Source organism: Salvia splendens, chromosome 13 (assembly GCF_004379255.2).
Source record: "Salvia splendens isolate huo1 chromosome 13, SspV2, whole genome shotgun sequence".
Taxonomy (NCBI): Eukaryota; Viridiplantae; Streptophyta; class Magnoliopsida; order Lamiales; family Lamiaceae; genus Salvia; species Salvia splendens.
Genome location: NC_056044.1, coordinates 20,748,655 through 20,769,736, shown reverse-complemented (window position 1 = coordinate 20,769,736; position 21,082 = coordinate 20,748,655). Strand labels below are relative to the sequence as shown.

At 37.0% G+C, this 21,082-nt stretch overlaps 1 protein-coding gene across 1 annotated transcript; it reads left to right on the top strand.

Moving 5' to 3' along the window:
- The first annotated feature begins 13,599 nt into the window (after positions 1-13,599).
- Positions 13,600-15,099, top strand: LOC121763033 (ninja-family protein AFP3-like). Its single transcript, XM_042159085.1, has 2 exons — positions 13,600-14,138; positions 14,724-15,099. Exons 1-2 carry the CDS (start codon positions 13,691-13,693, stop codon positions 15,002-15,004), a joined length of 729 nt encoding a protein of 242 aa, XP_042015019.1. The 5' UTR covers positions 13,600-13,690; the 3' UTR covers positions 15,005-15,099.
- The last annotated feature ends 5,983 nt before the right edge of the window (positions 15,100-21,082 follow it).

The following is a 21,082-nucleotide window of genomic DNA, read 5'->3' as shown; positions in this document are numbered from 1 at the left end:
GATAAAATATTTGTAGTATTAAGTTTAATAAATAACTTATACGTAGAATACTAGAATAAGTTAGTTGGTTTAAAAAATACTAATAAAGAATAGTACTCCCTCCTCCGTCCCTCTGTGCTAAAGGCGTTTCATTTTGATCACTCGTTTAAAAAAATAATTATAAATAATTAAAATAGAAAAAAATATAAAATAAGAGAAAAAATAATATAGAGAAGAGTCTTAACTATATTATTCTCTTTTTTACTTTATTTTTTTTACACTAGCTATTTATTATAAATTTTTTAAAAATGAGTGCTCAAAATGAAACGCCTTTACTATAGAGGTGCTCAAAACGAAATGTCTCTACTATAGAGGGACGGATGGAGTATTATTAATTAGGTTACTGAAATATATAATTCAGTATTAAAGAAACGAAATTTTACTTATTAACTACTCCTACAATTAAGGTTATTGTTCTGTCAGAACAATTGAAATGGTACAGTGGTAAAAGAGTTGTCGAGTCCCTTTGAAAGTAAAACCGTGTTCTTCATCATCTTTGCCTGCTTCGCCATGGCCCTCCTCGCGGCGGCGGCGGCGCTCTGCGCGCTGGTGGCTCTGAAACGGATGGTTAAGAATCCCACCTATTTCTTCGTCGCTTCCGTGGCAATTCGTTTCCTTGGAATTTTGGTCTTGATTTATAAGCTCGCCACACTAAAAACGTGCTATGTGAAAAATGATAAACTCATATGTGTAGAATGATAAACTCATATGTGTAGAATGATAAACTCAGAAGTAGAAACAAAGATTGAGATGAAAGGAAGAATTTTATTCACAAACTCCAATCAATGAATACAAGCAATACACGAGCTAGCTATTTATACAAGGAGCAAGATATTTTCGAGAAACAACCAACTAACTTCCTAACTAACTCCATGCTGACTGGATGCTCGGTCATTGACAGCTGGATGCTAAGTCAGCCGACTTCACGCCTCATGCAATTCTCTTTTATTCCATGCACACGCATCCTTCTCTTCTTTGCTTCATGCACGATTCACTCTATATCTTTCACATGCCCCTTCAAGATGGATTGTAGAGGCTTTCAAAATTCATCTTGCTAAGTATAGAATGAAAAGCCATAGGCCCTAATGGCTTGGTAAATATATCAGCCACCTGCAGATTATTTCTGATATGCAAAGGCTTAATAACTCCTTCCAAAAACCTTTCTCTCACGGTGTGGCAATCTATCTCAATATGTTTTGTTCTTTCATGAAACACTGGGTTAGAACAAATGTATATGGCTGATTGGTTGTCACAATATAGAGGCACGGCTTTATCAACCTTCACTCCAAAATCAGCAAGGAGAGCCACTGCCCATACCACTTCACAAGTAGCTTGAGCCATGGCTCTATACTCAGCCTCTGCTGAAGATCTTGAAATGGTATTCTGCTTTTTGGACTTCCAAGATATCAAGGAGCTTCCTAGATACAAACAATAGCCTGTCATCAATTTCCTTGTGTCTTGGCATGATGCCCAATCTGCATCAGAAAAGATGGTCAGATTCATCTTGCAGCTGCTGGAGTAAAACAAGCCGTGGCCTGGAGATCCTTTCAAGTATTTTAGGATCTTCTCTGCAGCTTCCCAGTGTTCATCAGTAGGATTTGCTACATATTGACTTAGCTTGTGCACAACAAAAGTCACATCAGGTCTAGTGATGCACAAATATAGTAATCTGCCAATCAACCTTCTATATTTTGATGCATCTTCCATAGGCTTTCCTGAATCCACTCTCAATTTCTTCAAAGGATCCTTAGGCACTGCAGAAGGTTTGCATCCCATCATTCCCGTGTCTCTCAGCAAGTCCATTATGTATTTTCTTTGAGATATTAGAATGCCTTTCTTGTTTCTGGCGATTTCAACTACAAGGAAATATTTAGGGACTCCTAGATCGTTGAACTTGAAGTGTTGGGAGAGAAAATTCTTGAAGCTTTCTGTCATCTCAGGATCAGTGGTGGCCACCAATATATCATCAACATACACCACAATGCCAAAGTAACCATTGTTGTCATGTTTGAAGAAGAAAGAGTGGTCTGATGCAGACTGTTGCAGACCAAAACCCTTCAAGACTTCGAAGAATTTCAAGTACCATTGCCTAGATGTTTGTTTCAAGCCATATAGAGACTTCTTTAGCTTGCAAACCTGTGTGGATTGAGATGTTGCCCCTTCAATAGAAGCTTCACTGTTGTCAACTTTGCAACAGGAGAGAAAGTGTGTAAGAAGTCCACACCCTCCAATTGAGTGAAGCCTTTGGCTACGAGTCTTGCTTTAAACCTTTCTACAGATGCTTCAGGGTTATACTTCACTTTGTAGACCCATTTACAGTCAATGGGTATCTTCCCGGATGGCAATACTGTAACAAACCATGTCTCAGTTCTCAAGAAAGCATCCAATTCATCTTGCATTGCTTGCTACCACTCAGGATATTGGGAGGCTTGGCTATATGCGGTAGGTTCATAGAAAGTAGACATGAGGATTATATACTTGAGATATTCTGGAGAAAGTTTAGATAGGCTGAAGTATGAAGAGATGAGATAAGGAGTGCTTGAACTGACAGAATTGCAGATGAAGTCAGTCAAGTGGGATGGAGGTTTTATGTTTCTTCCAGTTCTGGAGGTAGTTGGAACTGAAACATTAGTGTTTGGGCAAGGTATAGGTGGAGTAGAATGATCTGAGGTTGAAGAAGAGTCAGTAGAGTTTGTTGGGATATCAGCAGATGTAGGTGAGGGATATGCTGCATCAAATGAGATAGAAATTGGAAAGATGGCTGAAGGTAAGTGAGACAGAGGAAAAATATCCTCATGGAAAATAACATCCCTTGTGATGAATTCTTGCATATTTATCAAATCTAAAACCTTATATCCTCTGAAATATGTGGGATATCCCAGAAGAATGCACTTGATTGCTCTAGGTGAAAACTTATATCTACCCCTTTGTAAAGTGGAGGCATAACATAAGCATCCAATCACTTTAAGATGGGAATATGAGGGTGGTTTCTGGAAAAGAATTTGGAAAGGAGTCAGATTGTGTGGTAGAACTTTGGATGGAATTCTGTTTATTAGATAGGAGGCACTAAGAATACAGTCCCCCCAGAAATGGATAGGCAAGTGAGATTGGAATATGAGACTTCTAGCAACATTAAGAAGATGTTGGTGTTTTCTTTCTACCCGGGCATTTTGTTGAGGAGTCTCAACACATGAATGCTGCACTACAGTCCCAAAGGAAGAGTAGAGAGAGGGGATGTTGAATTCAGGCGCATTATCACAACGAATGGCCTTGATTTTCTTTCCAAATTGGGTGGACACAGTGTTAAAAAACTGAGGCAAAATGGCTGCAGCATCTGACTTGTTTTGCATCAGAAAAAGTCCAAACGAATCTAGAGCAATCATCAACCAATGTGAGGAAATATTTGAAACCTTGGTTGGTAGGGGGATTGAAGGGACCCCAAGTATCACAATGGATCAAGTCAAAACAATTTTCTGCTATGTTATCTGACCTCATGAAAGAGAGGTGCTTCTGTTTTGCAAGGGGACAGATTTCACATAAAGAGAGAGCAGTTTTATTGATGAAAGGAAGTATATCAGACATAGATTTTAGTTTGCTATATGATAAATGCCCCAATCTCTTGTGCCATGTATCAATACTAACAACAAAATTGGCACAAGGAGCAACAAAAGAAGCTGAAAAAGAAGATGAATCTGAAGCAGTTGGTGGAGAAGAAATGGCAGAGCCTTTGTTTTCTGTGGAGTCAGAAATATCCAAAGTGTAGAGGTTGCCTATTCTGCTACCCCTCCCAATCACAATTGTCGGAGAAACTCCCTGAATTTCAAAGGAATTGTGATTAAAAACAACATTACACTTGAGTGAAGAGGTTAAGGAGCTTATAGAAATGAGATTGAAGGTAAAGCTAGGGACACAAAGAACCGAGGCAAGAGTAATGGATGAGCTGAGAGTTATGGAACCAATGTGTGTAACTGGTGCGGTGGCACCATTTGGAAGATGAACAGAAGCACTTTTAATGGCAGTATAGCTATCAAACATGGACAAATCACAACATACATGATGTGTAACCCCTGTGTCTAATAGCCACTGTGGATTTTGTGTAATAACTGAAGCAACAAAAGGTATGAAGGAGATAGTACCTGTGAATGAAGTACAATTTGTGGTTGGTGAAGGATTGTTTAGTGCGGCTGAAGGAGGAGGTGTTGGTGAGGATAGAGTGGCAGAAGCAAGCTGAGTCTGCAAAAGATGAATCAGGTGCTAACATTGTTCCGAAGATGGTATGGCAGCTCCATTGGATATTTCACACGAATCTTCAAAACTATTCTCCACAAAATTCACTGATTTGGAGAAATTGTTCTCCTTAACAATCGGTTTCCCTCTTCCTTTGCCAAAAGTAGGAGGAAATCCATAAAGCACAAAGCATCTATCAACCGTGTGATTGGTCTTCCCACAGTGAGAGCACATCATGTTGTTTCTATTGAATGATTGAGCTACATTGGCAGAATATAACTGCTCACTCATCGAAGGATTGACAGCAGAAATAGGAGATGAATTTCCATCAATTGTGCGTTGCCTCTCTTCCTGCAAAACAAGAGAGAACACCTTGGATAAAGGAGGTGTAGGAATCATAGACAAGATACTTGACCGAATCTGAGAGAAGTTGGGGTTAAGCCCGATCAAAAACTGCATGCTACACTCTTCTTCCTGGTATGTGTGCCACTTTGATGCACTATTGCATCGACATGTGCCACAAACACACCAAGCAATAGGCTGTGAATGCCTGTACTCATCCCAAATTATCCTCAAATTTGTGAAATAAGTGTTGACATCATCATTTCCTTGCATAAGAGACATGATCTTCTGCCTCAACTGATATGCACGAGCTGTATCAAGCTGTGAAAACCGATCACGCAAATCTGACCAGATTTCATGCGCATTATCAGTATACATGATGCTCGAACAGATCTGAGGTGAGATGGAGTTGCGAAGCCATGATACAACCATACTATTGCATCGGAGCCACGCCGGGAACAATAGATCATCATCGGCCGGTCGAAGAAGAACTCCATTAACAAATGCAATTTTATTCTTCGCTAACAAAGCCGTGGTGACCGATCTGCTCCAGTTGATGTAGTTTGATCCAGTGAGAACGTGAGGGACCAGCTGGAAGCTAGGATTATCACTCGGATGGAGGTAATAAGGACTTGAAGTATCCTCTATTGGAGAAACTGCAGGTGGATTTCCACCGCGTGGATTGCGAGCCGCCATTGATGAAGAAGAACGAGAGATGTTGAAGGAGAGCGGAAGCGAAGAGAAACGATCAATTATGATCGATTGTCTACTGATACCATGTGAAAAATGATAAACTCATATGTGTAGAATGATAAACTCATATGTGTAGAATGATAAACTCAGAAGTAGAAACAAAGATTGAGATGAAAGGGAAAATTTTATTCACAAACTCCAATCAATGAATACAAGCAATACACGAGCTAGCTATTTATACAAGGAGCAAGATATTTTCGAGAAACAACCAACTAACTTCCTAACTAACTCCATGCTGACTGGATGCTCGGTCATTGACAGCTGGATGCTAAGTCAGCCGACTTCACGCCTCATGCAATTCTCTTTTATTCCATGCACACGCATCCTTCTCTTCTTTGCTTCATGCACGATTCACTCTATATCTTTCATATGCTCTGGTAATCGATCTCTTCTTCTTTTCTTTTTTACTGTAATTAAATTTAAATCTCACCTAATAGAGTATCTAATCACGTTCACACTGTTGTCTGAAATTTAATTTTCTGCACCAACCCATACCTTCCATAAAATATTACTCCCTCCGTCCCACAAAATTTGTAACATTTCACTTTTTACCATTTTTAGTAATGGACCTCATATTCTCACTCACATTTTTAGACTATAAAACTAATACTCCCTCCATCCCCAAAGAGTATGAATATTTGGTTTGTCACGTGTTTTAATGCATAATTGAAAAAGTAAGAGAGAGATAAAAAGAAAAAAAGTTTTTAAAGTATTGTTAGTGGAGAATAAGTCCGGCCTTGTTAGAGAGAAATGAGTTTCCAAAATTAGAAAGTTGGTAGTACTTTTCAGGAAGGGACTAAAAATGAAATAGTTCATACTTTTCAGGGACGGAAAAAGTATATAAAACTAGTACTCACATTCCACTAACTTTTTCTAACTCATTTTCCATTACACTTTTCAAAATCCATGTCCGATCAAAATGTGACAAAATATATGGGACGGGAATTACTAATAAACATATATATTTGGTCATACAAAATCGACTAATGCCAATAGGGAGTTTCAATGTAAGGAACGATTTGTCTAGTATTTTACGTTTAATTGCCAACAAAAATTCACCAACTACTTGCCATTTCGATTATCATCGTTGCAATTTGTAACAATCAAAAAATAAATTATTTATTTGGATCATCGATTTATAGTATTGATAAGCACTAATTAACATATTGGTTTGTCTGATTTTTTATCAGGGCTTTCATTGAAGTCACAAGAGCTTACTGCTATATTCCTAGCAGCAAGATTGGTGTGCAGCTTTTTCATGGAGGGCGACATTCATACCGTGCTTGATTTTCTAACTCTTTGCTCAACTTTATGGGTTGTCTACATGATGAGATTCAAGTTGAAATCAACCTACATTGCCAAGCTAGACAACATGCCCTTATACTATGTGGTAATAATCATGCTTGCATTGCATACCATCCTTGATAGCTTCGTCTCGGTCATGCTTGAGATTGAGCCACTTAAAGCTATGTTTTGGGCTCTAAACAAATATAACTGGTCATGTTTATATTTCATCTCATGTTTATAGATTGTCCCTTGCGCGATCCCTTGTCAATCCTCACACGTCCCACGTGCTCCCTGCGCGCATGCTTTGGGCGTTTGCCATGTACTTGGTGTCTATTTCAGTGCTGCCACAACTCAAGATGGTACAAAATGCCAAGGTACATAATTGTTAGACTTCAAAATTAGTAGTATGACTAGAATTAATAAAAACTCTCAAACTGCTTCGTCGTTTTGCAGATAATCGAGCCATTCACAGCCCATTACGTGTTTGCATTAGGCATTGCAAGATTTCTTGGATTTGCTCCTTGGATCATTAAGGTGAGGGACAAAAGATGTTACTATGTGTTAAGAGTATACTAATTAGAATGAATGCAATGCAGTGTGGTTAATTTGTTGGAAGTGAATGATATTTTAGGTTGTATGAAAGTGGGGGAAGGTACTTGTTTCTGATAGGAAATGGTTACATTTGGTTACCTATGATGCTGCTAGCAGAAACCGTTCAGACATTCATCTTGGCTGACTTCTGCTATTACTACATCAAGGGGTAACCATTTCATGATCTCATCCACTTTATATACTATATTGTTAATTGTTAATTTCAACAATTGATGAATCTATCTCTTTAATTATTTTCTACAGCCTCATGGATGGTAGACTAATCATCTACATGCCCCTCACTTTGCATTAGACTCCTCCGGATTTTATTTGTTGGCAGTTGTTTGGAATAGGACAAGGTTGGATTGGATTTTTGAGTTGAAGAATTTTGCTGTTTGTTTTTTAAGCTAAATTCTTGAGGATCCGAATATGCTTTAAACTCTAAACATTTATTCTAGTAGTATATGTTATATAACATGTTTAACTAGACGTATCCCATACATGGAAGTATAATATATGCATAGTTATAAGTTATCATTAAGGTGATACCACAATGTAACAAAAACCACAATTCTTTAAATTTGAAAATCAGTGCTAAAGATTTCATACGAAATAGCAATATAAGGAAAACACTACATTCACAAAATTATGTCAAATTAAAAGTAATTTATAAGAACTTTAATACTCCCTCCGTCCCCCGTCCCATAATAAGAGTTTTGTTTCGGCATTTCGGTCCGTCCCACAATAAGAATCATATTTCACTTTTACCATAAATGGTAAGTAGACCCCACATTCCACCAACTTATTTCACTCACATTTTATTATAAAACTAATATATGTAAGTGAGACTTATATTCCACTAACTTATTCAACTCATTTTTCTTTACATTTTTTAAAACCCGTGCCATAACTAAATAGGACTCCGAACGGAGGGAGTATTACGTATGTTTGGATAATAGTTTCTGCATATTCATATATATTGAAATTTTTAAAAATATCTATGAGTATTTATTTACCACAAATGTCGATATGAATACATAAATATCAATGCATCGAGTCTTGTTAGCAATTAGCAAATAATTAGGGAGTTAAAGCTTCAAATTTGATGGAGAAAACGCTTGAGCCTTTATAGTTAGGGAGTTAACTTCAAATTGTAAGGAGAAGACTCCGACATTAGAGGTTAATATACGTGCTAGGTACACTCGAGAGAGGGCTTAGCTAATTATAGTGACTTTCCTAGCCATTAATAAGGTGCATATAGATGAGCTGTCCACTAGGTGATATCTCGCAATTCATTGCAATCGGATCCAAAGCTCTATCCTCCAATCTTGTGTGAAGTCTTCGTTACTTGCTTTGTTCATTTCCTTTGTTTACTTAGTTGCATTTATATCTTAGATAAAAACTAAAAGCACGTCTACTTTAGTCTAGATAGAATTCAACATCATGTCATGGTACTCGAGTTAGCCACTTAGTCTTCGGGGATCAATAAATTTTTAACTTGCCACGCTCTATAAACCATGTGCACTTGTGGACAACATTTGAACTAAAAAAGTAGTTCAAGTCAAATCCATCGGCGAACTAATATTCTCAATCGCAGCGTTCGAAGTCACGCTCCTTATCCTTTCTGTTCCGACCCAAAATAATGAAGAATTCTGATACGAGTCAGGACCTAACTACAAATCAGCCAGTTGACCCGGTCATTGCTCAACGGCCACGCCGCACGATCAAGAGACCAACTCACCTCAAAGATTATGTTTGAGCTCTACATATTTCTAGGGATTGTTAGTTGCTAAGTAACAGTTTATTAGTAGTTATTTTATTAGTGCAGTAGTGGTTATTAGTAGCTATTTTAGTAGTGCAATAGTGGTTTAGTGGCCACTTTCTAGTTTGTTAGAATAGTTATTTCCATTTCCGAGTTTACTATACATAGGACCTTCTTGTAATTGCTATGGATCATCGAGAAAGAAGAATCTATTTATCTATTTTGCAATTCCAGTTTTCCTATTGTAGAGTATTATAGTTGGAGTAAGAACCTACTCAGAAGGGTGCCATCCATAAGGGCATCCACAATGGGGCGCCCGATGGCGGCCATCGTCCTCGGGCGCGGACGATGCCTCCATTGTGAGTGTCCGCCATCGTCTGCGCCCTACGCCAACGCCAGATGCATCGTCCGTGGAAGAAGCGCGGACTATAGCCTATCGTCCGCGCCATCGTTCGCCCCATTGTTGGCTCGGCGGACGATGGCCTATCGTCCGCGCCATCGGGCGCCCCATTGTGGGATCGGCAGACGATGGTCGCCGACGATGGCATGCGTTTTTTATTTTTTATTTGTCTATTTAAACCTCGTTTCTCATTCACTTGTTCATACAAACATCTCGCCTCTCTCATTTCGCTCATCTCTCACATTTCTACTCTCTCACATACCAAAATGAACCACGACGATGACACCACGAGTTCTAGCTCCTCAGAGTCAGGTAGTTCGACCTCGGAAGCCTTAGATGCAGTCGTTGAAGAGGCCATGGCGGAATGCTTAGTTGAAATGCAGCGCGAGGAGGCGGCGGCGGCGGAGCAGATCCACAGGCCTCTTCGACGTCGGACGTTTGTCCGACGCGACCACTCGGCAGCTCACCAACGTCTGGTTGAAGACTATTTTGCCGATCAACCATGGTGGGGACCGACTGTTTTCCGCCTCCGGTTTAGATAGTCGCGTTACCTATTTCTTAGCATTGTCCGGACGTTGTCGTCACGTGATGAGTACTTCACGTATCGGGAAGACGGCGTCGGCAGACCCGGCCTTAGACCGTTGCAAAAGTGCACGGCTGCACTTCGTCAGTTGGCCTACGGTACCACGGCGGACATTTTCGACGAGTACCTCCACGTCAGGGATACAACAGGTCGGGAGTGCCTGAAGAGATTTTGTAGGGGAGTTGTGGAGGCCTACGACGACACATATTTGCGCAAGCCTACTGCCACTGATTGCCTGGGCCTGATGAAGATGCACGAGACGGCGCACGGCTTTCCTGGGATGCTAGGGAGCATCGACTGTATGCAATGAGAGTGGAAGAATTGTCCGACGGCGTGGAGAGGCCAATTCACTAGTGGATACAAGGGCAGCCACCCGACTTTGATCCTCGAAGCCGTTGCTGACCATCGGCTCTGGATCTGGCATGCGTACTTCGGCATAGTCGGGTCTAACAACGACATCAACGTCCTCAACTCATCCACCCTCTTTGTCGAGCAATGCAACGGCAACGGCCCGGCCATCGAGTTCACTGCCAACAGGCGCCGATACCACATGGGGTACTACTTGGCCGATGACATATACCAACGGTGGCCTGTTTTTCTGAAGACGATCAGTTGCCCAATGGGTGAGAAGAGAGTTTTATTTGCGCAAAGCAGGGGTCAGCGCAGAACGATGTCGAGCGGGCATTTGGTGTGCTCCGATCACGATGGGCAATTGTGAAAGGGTCGGCTCGTCTCTGGTTCAAGGAAGTCATCGCCGATGTCATGTATGCGTGCATAATCATGCACAACATGATAGTCGAGCATGAAGGTGGGAGCATCACTGAGTGGAACGATGATGACGGTGCATCTAGCTCGTACAGCAGTGGCGGATACAGAAATTTTACTCTGGTGGTACAAAATTGTACGGCAAATAATCACATCACCAATTAAAAATAAAATAATACTCACTATAAAAAAATTCGCCCACCCAATTTAGTTGAGTCGTGTTCCCTTTTTAGATGTCCCGACTAAGTAAAGTCGTTTTTTAGTAAAAAAATAAAACATCTAGTCACACTTACTTTATTTTGTATCATTTTATAATCACTCTTAACTCTCTTACTTTATTCTCTTTTTTATTTTATTTTATCTTCATCTATTTTGTATAACACAAATTTTTAATTTTTATGCCTAAAAAACGCTTTAATTAAGTTGGGAGAGTAGTAGCGTAACCAAATTAACAAGCTTCATTTGAAAAAATGACCACTATATCCACAAAACAAAATAATAAAAAATAAAGTACTACAAAAATGTACACGGTCTGGAATTATTTTAAAACAATCATATTAAACCATTAAGAATATTATTGTAATAAAAAATAAATTGCAAACTACTATCACATAAGAATATAGCTCAACAGAAAGAAAAATGCTACAAAATGCCATATAAACAATTAAGATTGGAAAAGGAGGTGGTATAACTAACTGGAAAGAGAGAGGCGGCAAGGAATCGAACACGAGCTCGAAGGAAGGCGAGTGGAGCGCTCAACCACTGGACCGCTCATGTTATTGTTTAATCTTACTACAATTATGTATTAAGACAGCAAAATTTGGGTACAGTCGTACTCCTTTGCTCCCATGTGGCTCCGCCACTGTCGTCCAGCATGGCGACCGAGCCCTCCGCTAGACAGGCATCAATGCGCAACCAACAAGACCATGCTCAACTCATAAACAACATGATTGAAGAAGTGTGGGCCCGTAACCGCCGTCGCTGAGTTTGCGTATTTTTTAATGTATTAATTATTATATAAAAATGAAGTTTTTTCCTAATTTTTTTAGTTATTTAAATATTCAATGAAAAGAAAGTGCATAGGGCGCGCCTTAGGGCGTCCCATTGCAGGTGGGGGTAGGAGGATAAAACTAATGACGTGGCGCCCCATTGTGGATGCCTTAACAAATTGGCCGGTAGAATTAGAGTTAAATTCGACAATAAGATTTTTAGGAATAGAGAAAAACGAGTGATTGTTGGAGACGATTAGGATTTTAGGAATAGATGAGAACAACTGGTGGTTAGAGGAGAGTAAAAAGGAGAAGTGGAGAGAGAGTCTCTACAACTCAAAATTTGATTCTCCAAATAGAATGCGTGAAGAGAGAGTCTCTACAACTCAAAATTTGATTCTCCAAATAGAATGCACCCTAAATTAGTGGGATCTTCCAAATCTGGTTCAATTTAAAATATAGTGGAATGAAAAAATTATCCCATACAAGCATGACTCTATTTCTATAAATCAATCTGATGCATCATTAAGAGATCCAATGGATGTAATTGAAGGTACGTTGTCACTCTAAACAAAGTAGCACCCTAGCGCACCCCTACTTACATTTGTTCAAGTGACTAATTATTTAATATTTAATTGAAATTTAGACACGAAATAAATATTCAATTTTAATTCACCATTGTACAATGATGCGAAGCTCTTCATTAATTTTATTCATGAAATCAATGTAACTTGTTTATTTATATTATGACATGAGATACATAGGATTCGTTCGATTGGCTTGATTACTTGATTAAAGGATGTGATTAATTGTATCTTTTGTTCAATTATATTTTTTTTAAAATTTCAGCTAGTGATAATATATCATTATCCACTTTTATGATGTCAAGATTAGATTATTGTAGCATATGATAATAAGTTATCTCACTTTTATTTATAATTAACTTAATCATTACTCCCTCTGTCCTCAAAGAAAATACGCTTTGAGTTCGGCACATGTTTTAATGTAAAATTGATAAAGTAAGAGAGAAGTAGAGATAAAAAGTAATTAAAGTATTTGTTAGCGGAGAATGAGTCGCACCTCATTAGAAGAAAAGACTCTTCAAAATTAGAAAGTCATATTCTTATTGGACGAACTAAAAAGGAAAGAGTGCATATTGTTGTGGAACGGAAGGAGCATATACATTATTCCAGCTCATTGTTTTTTTAACAAACCAAATGTTGAGTATCAAATTATAGGACTGTTGTACAGGGAAAGAAGAAAAGTGGTAAAATTCGAAAACGACCAAATTGTCCATTTTTTTCAGATTAAACGACACGCATAGAGTTCGATCAAATATCCCTGTAACTTTAAATAGGACTAACAGAGGGGACCCACAAACGAATCTCTTTTTACACAAATGCAGGCCCACCGGCCCGAACTAACGCAGTTGGCGTGAGGACCCACATCCGCCACGTTGCGCCCAGCCCGCAACTAGCAGCGACGGCCCGAATTCAGACACCGCATATCCCCCCACGTGTCTTCACCCCATATTCCTCGCGACTCAAGCCTCTCTACATCCGACACGTGTCGGGCTGTTGGGGCTTGTCGTCAAATGCCGCTCACGTGGCGGTTGTGAAGACGTGCAGAGAATTATTTTCATTAATTATGAAATTAAGCAGGATATTAGGGGCCAATGATTTGCGATTTGGAGAGAGGACTAATACTAACTCCGTAGTTAACTCTTAACCTATTACGTGTCCAACAACCACCACTCCCACTCGCCACGTGTCACCTCCGTACAATTTCCCCCACTTTCTCTCTCTATCCTGCTTATATTCCCTCTCTCCATCTCTTTCTTCACAAATTCAACGTTGTTCAAACTAGTCCAATCGAGAAAAAGCAACAGGAAACAAAAAAAAATTAGAAATTAGAGAGAATTTTCGAGAATTCAAACAAGCATTGAATTGAGAATGGGAGATTGCGAGGAGCTGAGTTTGGAGCTTTCAATAGGCGGGAAATACGCGGGAAAATCGAATTGCGAGAGCGGTAATTCGAGATTTGATTTTTCTGAGACGGATGATTTGCAGAGGAGGAGAGAGATTCAGGCATCGAGGAGGCAAGAGGCGAGAAGGAAGAGAGAGGAGAAGGTGAAGAGGTCGAGATTCGTCAACGATAAATTGTTTGTGGAGGCACAGAGATTGCAGGGGAGAGTTAGAGATAGGGAAATTAGAGAGAATGAATCAAATTTTGAGAGGAAAAATGGCAGTGGTGAAGTTGCAGATGAGCTGGGGCTGTCCTTGTTCAGTGAGAAGAAGGAGAGCTTGTACCCCAAGGTACAACTCGTCGAAGCTAAGAGTGATTCGGAAAATAGCAATGGGTTGAAATCCTTGGGGCAATGTCCAGATTTTTACAGCATAGGTGAGAATTTTGTGTTTGTTAATTAAATTTTGCACATCTTAGAGAAATACTCTCTCCGTCCCGTTAGACCATCTTCAATCATTTACGCAAAACTTATACTCAATTTTGCTTATACTCAATTTTGAGAATACGTTACACTAAAAAGTAGTTTTACTTTAACCATTTACACAAAATTCAAAATTTATGTCATTTTTGAGTTTTTGTCTCGTAAATTTTTTTGCAGTAATATCATATTTGGTGTTGTTTCAAAAAAACACCAAAAAAAGGTTTGTGTTTGGTGTATGGTTGGAGAAGATTTCTATACTAAAACTATGTCCCTTTTTTTATCTGCGCTCGAATTTTAAGAAATTGTTTGAGTTTATAAAAAAAATGTTAGAAAAAGTTAATGAAACGTGAGCGTCATATTTATATATTAATTTTATAATAAAATATAAATTAAATGAGTTGGTGGAACGTAGATTAGGAAAAATGAGACAGTTAATAGTGGACTTGGGAATATATATGTTACATGCCTGCCTACTGTCTCGTTTGATACATATTTAGCGTTGTTTGTTGGTATCTTGCAACATTTTGTTGGTGGTGCAGGCAGGCGGGCGTGGCAAACAGAGCTTAAGCAGGAGAGCAGCAGCTCTCCTGCGTCTGCGTCTGAGAGCGGCGGTGAAGCTCGTCGCATGCCATGTGTGTCGGCCACCGGAGAAGGGGCGAATGGGAGGACGGTGATGGGGTTCTTGTACAAGTACGATAAGAGGGAAGTGAGCATCATGTGTGTGTGCCATGGGAGCTCGTTTTCTCCGGCGGAGTTCGTGGAGCATGCCGGCTGCCGAGATGTGTCTCACCCGCTCCGGCACATCACCGTCGTCACGTAATCAGTTTTACTTTTTGTGTTAGGGTTTGCATTTTAAGACTTTTGCTAGGCAGCCAAGATGTTCACCCGATTTCAATCTACTGGATTTCGTAACAATGTGTTTTGTTTTAGTAGTTGGTAATTTGGAAATGGGGATTTCAATTCTAAGAAAATTGAAAAAATAGGTTTAAATGTAAAATAAATAGTGGGGCAGAATGAAAAAAAAAGTTTAAATGTAAAATAAGTAGTGGAGCAGAAATTTGTAAAGGTTTCAAATTTGAACGAAGGATGTATAGTTGATTCAGTTTTGGTCGATTAAGCTGAATAAAAAGCTATACATGCAAAAACATACAGAATGTGAGCCAATCATTGCCTGCCACGTAGCTCGACGAATTTTATTTTTGTAGTTAATCTTAACCTAAATGCGAAATTTGATTTAATAGTAAGAGAATTAAAAACAGCTCTAGTTAGTACAAATGGCTATTTCTGTATAATTGTTTTACCTTTTCACCTATAAATATGAATATACCCTCTATACATTTACATTCCGCACATTATATTTATAATATAATTTTTTGCTCCATGTCTCAATCTTTCCATATATATATATATATATAGAGTCGTGATCATATGATAACTCCTAAATATCGTAATAACCCTATAACCAAATCTGGACCACACATATTTCTAATTATGCGGTTGAGATTCAAACTTAGATTTACTTCATAAAAAAGCGCGGGGTAAAATTGTCATTTCCCTCATTTAATTTCTGAATTTCGCCAAATATCACGTAAAATGATAAAATGATAGGTTTATTGCATAGAATGATAGTTTTGAGATTCAAACTTAGATTTACTTCATAAAAAAAGCGAGGGAGTAAAACTGTCATTTCCCTCATTTAATTTCTGAATTTCGCCAAATATCACGTAAAATGATAAAATGATAGGTTTATTGCACATAATGATAGTTTTGCCGGATAGAATGATACTCTGAGTTGATAAAATGATACTTTTGACTGACTGATAAAATGATATATGTTAGGTTTATTGCATAGAATGATAGTTTTGCCGGATAGAATGATACTCTGAGTTGATAAAATGATACTTTTGACTGACTGATAAAATGATAAAATGATAAAATAATATATGCTAGGTTTATTGCATAGAATGATAGTTTTGCCGGATAGAATGATACTCTGAGTTGATAAAATGATACTTTTGACTGACTGATAAAATGATATATGTTAGGTTTATTGCATAGAATGATAGTTTTGCCGGATAGAATGATACTCTGAGTTGATAAAATGATACTTTGACTGACTGATAAAATGAGCGAAATTCAGAAATTAAATGAGCGAAATTTGGATACGTAAATTTTATCATGAGCGAAATGACATATTTACCCCCGCGCTTTTTTTTATGAAGTAAATCAAAGTTTGAATCTAGACCACGTGATTTTAAAAATGTGAGGTCCAGAATTAGTTATAGGGTTATTACGGAAATTGGGGTTATCATTATAATGCACCCCTATATAGTATGGGAGTGCATTATAATGATAACCCCAATTTCCGTAATAACCCTATAACCAAATCTGGACCACACATTTTTAAAATCACGCGGTTGATATTCAAACTTAGATTTACTTCATAAAAAAAAGCGCGGGGGGTAAATATGTCATTTCGCTCATGATAAAATTTACGTATCCAAATTTCACTCATTTAATTTCTGAATTTCGCTCATTTTATCATTTTATCAGTCAGTCAAAAGTATAATTTTATCAAGTCAGAGTATCATTCTATTCGGGAAAACTATCATTCTATGCAATAAACCTAACATATATAATTTTATCAGTCAGTCAAAAGTATCATTTTATCAACTCAGAGTATCATCCTATCCGGCAAAACTATCATTTTATCAGTTTTATGTCATTTTGTCACGTTAAAGTAACATTTTATCAGCTTATATGCAATTTCTTCAGCTAAACTATCATTTTTATAAGGTTACCGTCATTTTATCCGCTTAGATTATCATTTTATCAGGTAAAAGTATCATTTTATTAAACAAAAATGTCATTTTATACACCAAAAATACCTATCATTCTATCGGCTGAAAGTATCATTCTACCCGACAAAACTATCATTCTATCGGATAAAAGTATCATTCTATCCGGAAAAACTATCATTTTATCAGTTTTATGTCATTTTGTCACGTTAAAGTATCATTTTATCAGTTTATATGCAATTTCTTCAGCTAAACTATCATTTTTATAAGGTTACTGTCATTTTATCCGCTTAGATTATCATTTTATCAGGTAAAAGTATCATTTAATTAAACAAAAATGTCATTTTATACACCAAAAATACCTATCATTCTATCGGCTGAAAGTATCATTCTACCCGGCAAAACTATCATTCTATCGGCTAAAAGTATCATTCTATCCGGAAAAACTAGCATTTTATGCAGTAAACCTCACATTTATAAGCTAAAAGTATCATTTTATCAATTCAGAGTATCATTCTATACGGAAAAACTATCATTTTTATAAGGTTTCTGTAATTTTATCCGCTTATATTATCATTTTATCATGTAAAAGTATCATTTTATTAAACAAAAATGTCATTTTATACACCAAAAATACCTATCATTCTATCGACTGAAAGTATCATTCTACCCGATAAAACTATCATTCTATCAGCTGAAAGTATCATTCTATCCGGCAAAACTATTATTTTATGTAGTAAACCTAACATTTATAAGCTAAAAGTATCATTTTATCAACTCAGAGTATCATTCTATCCGGCAAAACTATCATTCTATGCAATAAACCTATTATTTTATCATTTTATCATTTTATCAGTAGATCAAAAGTATCATTTTATCAACTCAGAGTATCATTCTATCCGGCAAAACTATCATTCTATGCAATAAACCTATCATTTTATTATTTTATCAGTCGGTCAAAAGTATCATTTTATCAACTCAGAGTATCATTCTATCCGGCAAAACTATCATTCTATGCAATAAACCTATCATTTTATCATTTTATCAGTCAGTCAAAAGTATCACTTTATCAACTCAGAGTATCATTCTATCCGGCGAAACTATCATTCTATGCAATAAACCTATCATTTTATCAGTCAGTCAAAAGTATCATTTTATCAACTCAGAATATCATTCTATCCGGCAAAACTATCATTTTATCAGTTTTATGTCATTTTGTCACGTTAAAGTATCATTTTATCAGCTTATATGCAATTTCTTCAGCTAAACTATCATTTTTATAAGGTTACTGTCATTTTATACGCTTAGATTATCATTTTATCAGGTAAAAGTATCATTTTATTAAACAAAAATGTCATTTTATACACCAAAAATACCTATTATTCTATCGGCTGAAAGTATCATTCTACCGGACAAAACTATCATTCTATCCGGAAAAACTATCATTTTATCAGTTTTATGTCATTTTGTCACGTTAAAGTATCATTTTATCAGCTTATATGCAATTTCTTCTGCTAAACTATCATTTTTATAAGGTTACTGTCATTTTATCCGCTTAGATTATCATTTTATCAGGTAAAATTATCATTTTATTAAACAAAAATGTCATTTTATACACCAAAAATACCTATCATTCTATCGGCTGAAAGTATCATTCTACCCGGCAAAACTATCATTCTATCGGCTGAAAGTATCATTCTATCCGGCAAAACAATCATTTTATGCAGTAAACCTAACATTTATAAGCTAAAAGTATCATTTTATCAACTCAGAGTATCATTCTACCCGGAAAAACTATCATTTTTATAAGGTTTCTGTAATTTTATCCGCTTAGATTATCATTTTATCAGGTAAAAGTATCATTTTATTAAAGAAAAATGTCATTTTATACACCAAAAATACCTATCATTCTATCGGCTGAAAGTATCATTCTACCCGGCAAAACTATCATTCTATCGGCTGAAAGTATCATTCTATCCGGAAAAACTATCATTTTATGCAGTAAACCTAACATTTATAAGCTAAAAGTATCATTTTATCAACTCAGAGTATCATTCTATCCGGCAAAACTATCATTCTATGCAATAAACCTATCATTTTATCATTTTATCAGTCAGTCAAAAGTATCATTTTATCAACTCAGAGTATCATTCTATCCGGCAAAACTATCATTCTATGCAATAAACCTATCATTTTATCAGTCAGTCAAAAGTATCATTTTATCAACTCAGAGTATCATTCTATCCGGCAAAACTATCATTTTATCAGTTTTATGTCATTTTGTCACGTTAAAGTATCATTTTATCAGCTTATATGCAATTTCTTCAGCTAAACTATCATTTTTATAAGGTTACTGTCATTTTATCCGCTTAGATTATCATTTTATCAGGTAAAAGTATCATTTTATTAAAGAAAAATGTCATTTTATACACCAAAAATACCTATCATTCTATCGGCTGAAAGTATCATTCTACCCGGCAAAACTATCATTCTATCGGCTAAAAGTATCATTCTATCCGGCAAAACTATCATTTTATGCAGTAAACCTAACATTTATAAGCTAAAAGTATCATTTTATCAACTCAGAGTATCATTCTATCCGGAAAAACTATCATTCTATGCAATAAACCTATCATTTTATTAGTTTATCATTTTATCAGTCGGTCAAAAGTATCATTTTATCAACTCAGAGTATCATTCTATCCGGAAAAACTATCATTCTATGAAATAAATCTATCATTTTATCAGTCAGTCGAAAGTATCATTTTATCAACTCAGAGTATCATTCTATCCGGCAAAACTATCATTCTATGCAATAAACCTATCATTTTATCAGTCAGTTAAAAGTATCATTTTATCAACTCAGAGTATCATTCTATCCGGCAAAACTATCATTCTATGCAATAAACCTATCATTTTATAATTTTACGTGATATTTGACGAAATTCAGAAATTAAATGAGGGAAATGACAGTTTTACCCCCGCATTTTTTTTATGAAGTAAATCTAAGTTTGAATCTCAACCGCATGATTAGAAATATGTGTGGTCCAGATTTGGTTATAGGGTTATTATGATATTTAGGGGTTATCATATGATCACGATTCTATATATATATAAATATATATTTGAACCAAATCCTATATAAATATATAGAGTAGTGATCAAGATATAACTATTTTTAAGTGTATAACTAGAGAACAAATCTCAGCCACATAAATAAATGGAACAAATATTATATATTTTAATAATGTAAAATAGATCAAGGGTACTTTTGGAAATTAGATATTCAAAATCATGTGTCATTTCCTTCCAGATTTTCAAATTTCCTTTCAAATCTCCTTCCAAATCTCCCTCGTAATCTTAGGTCTTGAAATTCCCCAATTGCTCGAAACCACAACGCCACCTTTCTCGGCCTTCTCCTCCGGCGACTCACTGTTCTTCACCGATGAAGGCGGCGACGATGTAGGCTCCGCCGCCGAACTCATCATCCGCCTCCACCCTACCAACTCCGCGCTCAAACCTTCAACCTGTGCAGCGGGCGCAGGCCTCCCCGGCGTAGTCGCCATGTAACAGCGGCAGTTAGCGCCGGCAACTGCGCGCCGCATCAGTGATCTAGCGAACAAGTGGTTTGAGGACATAGTTGTTTTGTTTGGGTTTGAGGGCATAGTTGTTTTGTTTTGTAGAGTGGAAGTTTGCTGCTGTGGTATAATGTCCCAAGGGGAGTTGCTTTTTGATCTCACTTGATGTATACTTGGGTGTTGTAAAGATATTTTGTGCTTGAAAATGACTTCATTAAATGATGCTTCATTGGTATTGGCAATCATCTATCGCATCTATTTTATTCAAACAGACTTTATTTGTTGAGATAAAAAGTTGTATAACAAGAATAAAGTGGTACGAAACACATCACTCTTAGCATGATTTTACTTCACTATTGTTTACAAAACACATCACTCTTAGCATGATTTTACTTCACTCTTGTTTACAAAACACATCACTCTTAGCATGATTTTACTTCACTCTTGTTTACAAAACACATCACTCTTATTATGATTTTACTTCACTCTTGCTTACAAAACACATCACTCTTATTATGATTT

Bases quoted from the DNA above. Each gene is read 5' to 3' on its own strand.
- LOC121763033 (XM_042159085.1), top strand. From the start codon at position 13,691: ATGGGAGATTGCGAGGAGCTGAGTTTGGAGCTTTCAATAGGCGGGAAA. The intron at 14,139-14,723 runs GTGAGAATTTTG...TTGGTGGTGCAG, and splicing joins TCCAGATTTTTACAGCATAG to GCAGGCGGGCGTGGCAAACA.